At 45.5% G+C, this 10148-nt stretch overlaps 1 protein-coding gene across 1 annotated transcript; it reads left to right on the forward strand.

Moving 5' to 3' along the window:
- Nucleotides 1-7659: 7659 nt before the first annotated feature.
- Nucleotides 7660-9856, forward strand: LOC135898743 (very long chain fatty acid elongase AAEL008004-like). Its single transcript, XM_065427872.1, has one exon. The coding sequence runs from the start codon at nt 7774-7776 to the stop codon at nt 8653-8655; it is 882 nt and encodes a 293-aa protein (XP_065283944.1). The 5' UTR covers nt 7660-7773; the 3' UTR covers nt 8656-9856.
- The last annotated feature ends 292 nt before the right edge of the window (nt 9857-10148 follow it).

Here is a 10148-nt window from a genome sequence, read left to right on the forward strand (position 1 = left end):
AGATGCCGGTTCCTGATTTTAGGAAGTTTCTTGCTTTCTTCGATATTATGCATCCGCGTTAATATAGCGGTGCGTGAGGGCATAGACATAATAGCTTTCTTGTTATCTGTACTGAGCATGTACATACATGTCGACAGATGAAAAGTGAGTGCCATGCCGCTGCAAAAAATAATCAAATACCCTAATATAAGGAACACAATCTCTATTAGTTATGCAAAGAAACGAGAGTTTCTGAGTAGGATGGCGGAAGATAGCCGATGACGAAGGGGAAATTAGTTGGGGAAGGCTGCATCAGGCAGCCCACAGACTGCTGAAGCAGCTCAAAGACTCGCTGCTCATGAAAGCGCTTGATATGTGAAATTCGACTCATGTAAGGTATCCATATTTACATAAAAATGAGTAATGACGTTGCGGGTACCCTGTAGACATACAAACACATGTTTAAAGTCAATTTGGACCTTGCAACGGTGCTTTCAGTGGCTACGGCTACCCATGTCGGACTCAGCGTCCTGACGGTCAGTCTACGTGCTGAAGCATGTTACATAAGGTCACATAAAGGCATTGGTGCTTTTAATGCTGCTATTCGATTGAGCTATTTGCATTGAACTTGAAGTAATTGCCGTTAGCTGCACAACACGTCCGACTTCTACTGATCAAAGCAATAGTGTCACTGGAAGAGTTGAGGCGATCGTAACGTAGCGCTTAGTGCACATTCTCAATCATTTCCGTTGCCAGGCGAAGCGAGACATGTGGTTAATACTTGGCGTAGAGAGAGTCGAATGACTGAAAAAGAAACTGACACAATTTAAAAGTTGCCAGATGGTCATTACAGCCGCATTTAATAATTTTATCAGACTTGTTCATCGCTTGCTTTGGCCTTGTCGACACGCCCACAAAGCGCCACTATCTTATTGAAAGAAAACGATGACAAAGCTTCGGGGATCCCTCCGACTTCTGGGGCTCGAGCTCTATATGTTGCAGCATCCACTGATATTGATAACACAGCCAGTATTGACTAACAAAGACGTATCTCTGAACTGGGGCAACATCGTGCCACAATCCAATGCGAGGAGGTCGTTGTGCTACTGCACATCTGCTACTACACTATAGATCTGTGCAGTGTGATGTGCCTCATTCACACTATGCGTTCGTATACGTAAGAAACGTTTCACATGTGCTATAGTTGTGTTTTGTAAGCAAAAAAGCCGGTGCATCGTTTCTGTGATCCGTCCGGTGCACATACTACACGACTTGTTAATCGAGGTACATTATATGTGTCGTTCAAAGCAATGCCTACAACCAAATCTATACATTGACATTTCTGGAAGGCAACAGATACAATCATATTGCTAGTACTAGTAGTGTTGGTCAACATTTTGCACATGATTCATACGCGCAGTTTAATAAAAAAGACAGTTAAGTCGAGCTGATTGGTGCTGGACGAAGGCATCAAGCACGATATACCCAGAAAAACTACTAAACGGCCTGTTGGTGTAGGCTAGAGAACTTGTCAATAGTGGTCACATTTATTTTTTGCACAGTTCCGTTCACCGCCGCGACAAATCCTGATATTCTTAGTTGACGCGCACAATTTGAAGAACCACGTAAATTTTTATGCTGATGTATCTTTTCCTATCTCGATTGAAGACAGCGGTGATTGCAGCCAAACGACGAACATATTGCATGCCAACAAGTTGAGAGATCACAGTCGCCAATTAAATGGCATTCATTTCTGACTTTTGAAACTCTGAATGGTTCTAACAAAGAGGATTTGCGTCTGTGCTTCTTCATTCGCACGAAATTTGTGCTAGCAAGTGTTTCTACTTAGGTGGTTGGTTGGTCATAAACCTGAACGTTTGACGAGACGGCGCATCCTTCACCTTCGGAAAGGTTGTTGGGCAAGACCGGCTCTTCCAACATCGAGGCCCTGCTTACAACAGTAGGAAAAAAAATAAATGCACGCGAAAAGCTTACAGACAGACGGTAAGCTTGGCTAAGGAAAGCATTCAGACTATCCTGTTTTTCTTCGGTGAAGCTCTTCGAGTTTCCTTCTGTCGCTTGGCGCACAGTTGAAGCTGGCTTCATTAAGATATGTAGCGTTCCTAGTTAAAGGACACAGTAGACTTAAAACATTGCTGTGGAACTGGCGTCCATCTCGTCTACATTTATTTCTCACTTCTCTCTCCTCTTCCTCTGTCCCCCCGGTTCCCGCGCTTCTTCATCTTCTATTCGAAGGCTCATACCGCTTCACCCTTCCAGGTTTCTTTTGCTAACCCCTCCTGGGGTAATACTTGAAAACGTTTCCAATCGAAGCACATTCAACTGAGCCCCGTTCACCAATGTACCACACAGTCTTCAATATTCCTTTCTGAGTGGCTGTTTTTGTCACAGAGTAAGGACCATAAAATTTGGCACTGGATTCTCTTACTCCTTTCCTAACTAGGATGAGGTCGGTGACTTGAATGTCTGGGATAGCTGAGCAATGTCTCTTGTCAAAATTTTTTTTTCATTCGTTTACGGTACCTCTCCTCCTGTGATTTTTGTTTCCTTTCCTCGACGATCTTGAGATTTTCTAACAGCCCCAGTTCAAGGTCCGCTTGAAGAATAGGGGTCTCTCCTGAAGAAGCGAACTGCGGGCTGCATCCCAAGCCACTGGTGTAGGAGCGATTGTGATGTCTTACAGCTGCTTCTAAAGAGCATTTCCATCCACCAGGGAAACTATCGTACATCCTGATGTATTGCTTCACATCTCGTATAGCACGCTCTGCAAGCCCATTCGCCGCGGGATGGTATGGTGCACAGAATTTGATTGATATATTGTGGTCTCGAGCCCATCTTGCTAATTTTTCACTCTTGAACGCTGGTCCGTTGTCACATACGATCTTCCTGGTTGTCCTAAACATATCCCGTTGGAGGAGGGCGATGACACTATTCGCATCTTCTTGTCCTGCCCGTGCCGCGACCATCCTGGTGCACTCATCTATGGCCAGAAGAAAAGCTTGCGTTTTTCGGACTCCTTCTCGTTTCTTATTTAGCTCGGCAAAATCCAGGTGTATAACTTCAAAAGGCACGTTCGAGTGGCAAGGTATTATCATGGCGTCTGTAGGCTGCTTGTATTTCACTTTGTTGACTTGACAAATGTGGCATGAACGAACGTATTGATTGACGTCTTCTTTCATGTGAGGCCACGTAAATCTCTTGACTAGCTTGTTGTAGGTGCGCCAAAATCCGTCGTGTCCTCCAGATTCTGGGCTATCGTGGTACAAATAAAGCACCTTGGGAACCAGCGTTGGCGGGACTTGATAGCGACCTGTCATAAAAATTAATTGTTCAGTGCCTTCCCACAATTTTACTTCATTGATTTCTTCCGATTGTTCTTTATTGGCCTGTATCATCAGTCGAGACAATGCATCTGCATCAGTCAAAAGGGGTCCAGGTCTGTGGGAGATGGTGAAATCAAACTGCTGCAAGTAGTTCACCCATCTGGCGATACGTCCCTTAGGTTGGGTCATATTCAAGAGATGAGTGAGTGCCTGGTGATCCGTGAACAAAGTAAACTTCGCACCTTCTAGGTACGTACGGAAGTACTGAATTGCTTTAAGGACAGCAAGAGCTTCCTTTTCAGTAGTGGTGTAGTTGATTTCAGGTGGCTTGAGGGTGTAGCTGTAGTAGCCTACTACATGTCGCTTTTCTCGGCCGGATGCTTCTGGACATTTCTGGTACAAGACTGCACCTGTTCCATAATGTGAGGCGTCGGTATTCAGTTCAAAGGGTAAAGTGAAATCTGGTATGCGTAGAATAGGGTCAGCAGAGATTCTGTGCACCAGATCACGGTAGACTCTCTCACATTCCTCATCCCACTCAAATGGAACTTCTTTCTGCGTTAGGCGCGTGAGGCATCTTGTTTTTATAGCAAAGTCTTTTATGAAAGGTCTGAAATGTCCTGCTAATCCCAAAAACACACGCAATGAGTGGACGTCATACGGTTTAACCAGTTGGGATATTCTCTCGACGGACTCTTGTTTCGTGCTTTTGGTAGTCCCATCAAATACTCTTCCAAGAAACACAACTTTTCTTTGAAAGAATGCACTTTTCTTAAAATTAACCTTGAGTTGTGCCAAGCTCAAGGCATTTAATACCTGAGAAAGGTGTTCCTGATGTTCAGCCTCTGTTTTCGAGAAGACGATAATATCGTCTATGTACACGTTACAAAATACACCCAGAAAAGGCTTCAGGACTTCGTTCATAATCTTCTGGAACCATGCTGGCGAGTTTTTCCAGCCGAAAGGAAGCCGGTTATACTCGTACAGATCAAAGGGCGTGATAAAAGCAGTGTACATTTTTGTTTCTTCGGTTAGCGGGATCTGCCAGAAACCTTTGCACAAGTCAATGCGTGAAAAAATCCGGCAACCACCTGTCTCATCTATAATCGTGTCTATCTTCGGCATGGGAAATGGTATAAGGTCTGTCTGGCGATTGAGAACCCTGTAATCTGTGCACAGTCGGAAAGTTCCATCTTCCTTCGGCGCAATAGTTATGGGAGAAGCGAAGGGTGACACCGAAGGCCGGATTATATCGGCGTCTAGCATCTCCTGCAATTCTTTCTTCAACCATATCTTACGTTCTCGTGACATGTTATAAGGTGATTTTCGGATGACGGTCTTGTCAGTTAGTTCGAAAGGCACCTTGTGCGACTTCATCTCCTGTGGATAGCTTCCTACGCATACCAGTTCAGGGTAGGTCGTTGCAATATCTTCCGCGCACTTGACAATTCGCAGGTTATCTTTTCTATCTGGCTGTGTCTCTTCCCTTGATAGTCCTTCCACTAAAACTGCATCGTCCCAATATACGTTGATTTTTAGTTTCTTTATGTCTGGTCTGGATAGCAGAAAGTCGTACGTCACCCCCGTTATCACCAGTAGGTCACTCTCTATTTCATGACCTTGGAACTCGATGTTTACTGAGGCCCACTGATTATGAATTGTCACTTTTCCATTGTACCCTTGCACCCGTAGTACTCTTCCACTATGCAGGTGACTTGAATCTACCAGCTTGGCATTTATTATAGACACAGAAGCACCGCTGTCAACCAAAGCCATCATATGTCTATTTCCCACTTTGACAGGAATGTGAAGTAAACTAGAGCAAGTTAAATAAACAGTCTCAGTTGTGGTCATCGGGTCGGACTGATCACCCTTGTTTATTAGTTTTTTGTTGTCGGAGACTCTTGAGCGTCTGAAAGTATGGGGACAGGGTCGTTGTCGACGTTATTCACTCGACCTCTGGGAGCACGCCAACCCAAGCTCTCTGTACTGCCTGCAAGGCGGCTCGGTTCTCGCGGATTACGGCTTGACCAATCCGCGCCTGTCCGTCTGAAGCGACTGCTTGAGCCAGCGGTTATATTTTCGTCTGAAGTAGATGGTATGTCGTGAAGGCACTCCAAGAGCTCGTCTATAGTTTTAGGTGATCGTGCTTGCGCTAGCTTCAGGACTTCCGCGGGCAATCCGTGCATTATTAGAGCTACTATGGCAGAAGGAGGAAGCATAGGCTCAGCCAGCTTTAAAAGGCGGCGTTTTTCAAAGAAATACTCGATGGGGGAGCCCTGCTTGAATTTGAAATTGAGTGCGGCGTCCCATCTTTGCACTGGGTTGCTTCGGAATGTCTTCAAGAATTTTTCCTTCCACTGGTGCCAAGAGTTGCCAACATCTTCAATAATGTGCAGATCGTACCACTTACGTGCAACACCTCTTAAATAACTACGCATGTTGGTAATTTTGTCCTCATTAGAGTGCCATTTGTTCTTCCCAGCCGCATATTCATAGAATTCAAGCCAACTTTCTGGGCTTGAAGACTTGCTGTCGAAAGCATCGGGTTCGACAAATTTAGTCGCCGGCTTCTCAGCGTTTAGAGAGCTTATAAGTGACGTCACCAGTTGGTTTTGTTGCGCCATCTGTTGTTGTTGTAGCTGAAGAGCTTTCAAAACGAGGCTCACCTCTTCTGTCGAAGACCGTGATGCAGAGTCCTTTCGACGCATGGGTTCAAGAACTAATTCGTCGAAGATCGCCAGACGCAAGTTCACTTTCACCGCACCCTTCCGACGTAGTTCAGCAATGTCTATGGAAGCCTTCTCTAAAACCAGGTTCACGAGGTCTGCCGAGTTGAGTTCGCGAGGTAGTTCCACCGCTGGTTCGTCTTGAGCTTGGTATCTCGAAAAGATGATCTTCTCTGCGGAGCTCTCCTCGAGGAAAAATGTCACCCACATGTTGGAGTCAGTTGTCGGCTGCGCCAAAATATTGTAGCGTTCCTAGTTAAAGGACACAGTAGACTTAAAACATTGCTGTGGAACTGGCGTCCATCTCGTCTACATTTATTTCTCACTTCTCTCTCCTCTTCCTCTGTCCCCCCGGTTCCCGCGCTTCTTCATCTTCTATTCGAAGGCTCATACCGCTTCAAGATATACGCACTGACTAACTGAACTTATCTTACTAGAATAATGATGGCGATGATGTCTTCCTTATAAAGATGACAGCTTTAGCACTTTACGTTGCGGAAGCTTGCGCACAGTTCTTTTTTCTTAAAATTGCTACCTGAGAACCTTGAAAACAACAATTCAAGACATTGTCAGGCGAAGCTGTCTATTTAGTTGACCTGTGACTTCTTGCGCTTACGCAGTATGAGAGGAGAAGCTGTACCACAAATTCAAGGTGTTATGACACCAAAACCGAAAGTCTTAAGTATTTCACCTTGCACTTAGCTATCGGAATTTGGCAGAGTGCAAAGCGCTCAACATGGGCACTAGAGGGGTTGGAGTGAAGCTCGTAAAATACTCTAGGAGATATGGAGCCTCAAGTCTTGCGTTAAGCAGTCGATAGATGCGCATTGACGCAAATACTTATCAGTTCATTCAATTAAGCATACTCGAAAACAATAGGTTGAAATTTTGTCAGATCGACGGTGCCTATATTGTTAAGATGCTTCTAGAGTGGCAAGCATTCTTATGGGGGTATATTGTGGCAGGAAGCAAATTAGGAAAGCCCCTTCGGGAAGTTCGACCAACTAACGTAACTCGGGGGTAATGTTTACGTCACAAAGGCTAACGCCGGTTCAGAAACTGATAAGGACCCAGCGCGGAACGGTTTATAAGCAGCAGAAAAACTTAAGAATTTGCAACATCACGCCTTTAAAACAATAGAGTAGTGATAACTTGCACGTTACAGAGCAGAAATAGAGACCCTGAAATGAGAGCGTCGTAAGACGTGAGAGTTGCGTTAAGGCTGTCATTACTCCTTTCTTAATTTTTTTTTGTGCGACCCTGACAGTAATGAAAAGTAGATGACGCTTTCACCCTTTCTCTTCCTTCGGCTAAACAGATCCGCATATTTAAATCTTGGCGACAGGAAAAAAGTACGCAAGCTTCATTGTCTTCGAGGCGCCAAACGAGTTAAGCATCGTTCTCGTGTGCGCAGACGTTCCAGGAACACAAAAATAAAGTGCCCTTCATGGACAAGCGTGCGCGCTACGCAAGAAAAACACCCTTGCCCACTCCGTGTTTCTTTTGTCTGAGGCCAGCGAGGGCTGCGGCTGCTGCGTACGAGTAGGCATGTCACTGGCATCGCCCGCTACTGTAATTGCAACTGGTCATATAAAAGTGAGCGCTATGCGTCTCTACCGCTGGCCAGCCTGCTTTTCTTCGCTGGGTGCACACACGTGTTTCGCGGGAATTCTCGAAAGTGTCTGACAGCTCGCTGAGCTGCCACACCGGTGCCTGTCATCATGGAGGAGGGCATCGTGATGCACACCATACGCCAGCTTATGACCATCAGGGATCCGCGCACCAAGGATTGGAAGCTCCTGCACAATACCAGCTTCATCGTCGTCCTGTTGGGAGGTTACCTGTACATGGCCAAAGTGTGGGGTCCCAAGTTCATGAAGCACCGGAAACCATACGAGCTTAAAGGTATCATTCGAATCTACAACCTGTTCCAGGTGTTGTCAAACATCTACTTCTTGTACAGAATCATCTACTACTCCTTCTGGGCAGCCGGTTACAGTCTATTCTGCCAGGGCCTGACGTACAAAGCCGACGAAAACTCCCGGAACCTCCTGAATGCCTACTACTGGTACTTCCTCGTCCGTGTCGCCGACTTTCTGGACACGCTGTTCTTCGTGCTTACCAAGAAATTCTCCCACATATCGGTGCTCCACGTGACCCATCACACCATAGTCGTGTTCAATGGTTGGATGTTTCTGCAGTTCGGCCCCGACGGACAGGCCGTGTTCGGTGTGTGCCTAAACGCCTTCGTGCACATCATCATGTACGTCTACTACTTTCTCGCTTCGCTCGGCCCCTCCATCCAGAAATATCTGTGGTGGAAGAGGTACCTGACCAGAATACAGATCATCCAGTTCTTCATAATGATCGCTCATGCATCTATACCAATTTTCGTTGACTGCGGTTATCCGGTCGTGTTGCTCTGCATCGGAATCCCACAAGTCATCCTCATTCTGGGCCTCTTCGTGAACTTTTACGTTCAAGCATACCTTAGCCGCACGTCAGGCGGACCTCCCAGTACGTCGGCTCCTCAGCTACGCAGCGAAAACGGACACAGTCACAACGCCAATGGTAACAACGTGGAGGCGAAGAAAGAATTGTAAAAAATAACTCACGCGTCGCGAGCCCTTTTTCCTGTCTTCGCTTGTGCACTTTTTCAGACCGAAAGTTCAAACGGGACCTGTAAGCGTTCAGATGATGTGGAGCTGTGCTCCATCTTGTTTTTGTGTTTTGTTTGTGCAGACTTATGAGTGCGACGACCTAGTACCCGATGAACTGAGCAGCACGTGAGCGTTGCGCCTGCGCAAAACGTTTAACAGAGCCTGTTTTCTATCGCTCCAGTCAAACTGTGCGTACAAACTTCACCAACAATCACCGTATAGGAGTTATGTTACACGTTATCCGTGATATGCGAAGAAGCTGCATGGTAGTGTAAATAAGCTCGTTTTTAGCGATGTACAGCATATACAGCTGCCATATGCACCTTTTCGCAATGTAACGTCAAGCTCGTCACTGAGAATTTCCGCGTTCTCGATGCGTTTTGTCTATTTACCAACACAATTAGGCCCTGATGCCAAGCGCTTTAACACATTCTGCGAATGCTCGACTGTGGCGAGCCAAAGAACAACAACAAGAGCAACAAAAAAGAGAGACCGACTACATAGTTCTTGTCTCTTTGTTGAGACGAATTTTCTACTGAAACAGAGTGCATGCAGATAAATTTTGCTAACGTCATAACTCCTAAATATGATAGAAGAGGAGACACTCCTGCCAGCCTTTTACATTCTTGATGTTGAAAGTTTAACCAGCTGGCATAATTTTTGTCATGTGTCAACTTACATGAGGATTCTATCTATCTTCCTTCCGAAATTATACGAAAGGGTAATACATGACAGTACACGCGTCTACAGAAACAATGAGTTTTACACTATGTGTATTGTGGCAAATGAAGGCCGACATTCACACCTCATTGTACATAAGCTTCTTGTATCGGCGTTGTTGATAATATTTCTGTCCACTGTATTTTATAGCTAGACTTTGTTCACAACGTCTGCATTGTTACTTGAAGATATGCTCGTTGCTATACCTTCGTTAGGGAGAGAACGAAGGCAGCAGATTGTGCATGGAACCTGCATTTTTTTTTAAAGACACAAACAGTTCTGTCGTAGCGTTTGTCTCGCTGAACACATGTGATATGTAAATAAACTGTACATTGGCGAGTGACATCGCTCTTTATCGGACAAAAAAAGCCCACGCTTGTCATGACTGTGTTGCATTAGTCATTCAGCATGGTACATACGCATCCATCGGGCCAGTCGTGTGCACCGTAGCAGAAACTACAGAGAGGAAGGAAGGAAGGAAAAAGTGGAGAAGGAAAGGTAGGGAGGTTAACCAGTATGGCTTAACCGGTTTGCTACCCTACACATGGGAGAGGGATGGGGGAGATTAAAGATGGGGAAGGGGGAGAGGGAGAGAGAGCACATATCACAGCACACACAAAAACTACAGAGAGATTTTGGGCTCACCAATGGGCTGAATTGGTCTTTCATTTCATTTTCTAAGGGTGCATTGGCAAACGTGTTTAGTTCATCTAAGA

Source organism: Dermacentor albipictus, chromosome 3 (genome assembly GCF_038994185.2).
Source record: "Dermacentor albipictus isolate Rhodes 1998 colony chromosome 3, USDA_Dalb.pri_finalv2, whole genome shotgun sequence".
NCBI classification, from domain to species: Eukaryota; Metazoa; Arthropoda; class Arachnida; order Ixodida; family Ixodidae; genus Dermacentor; species Dermacentor albipictus.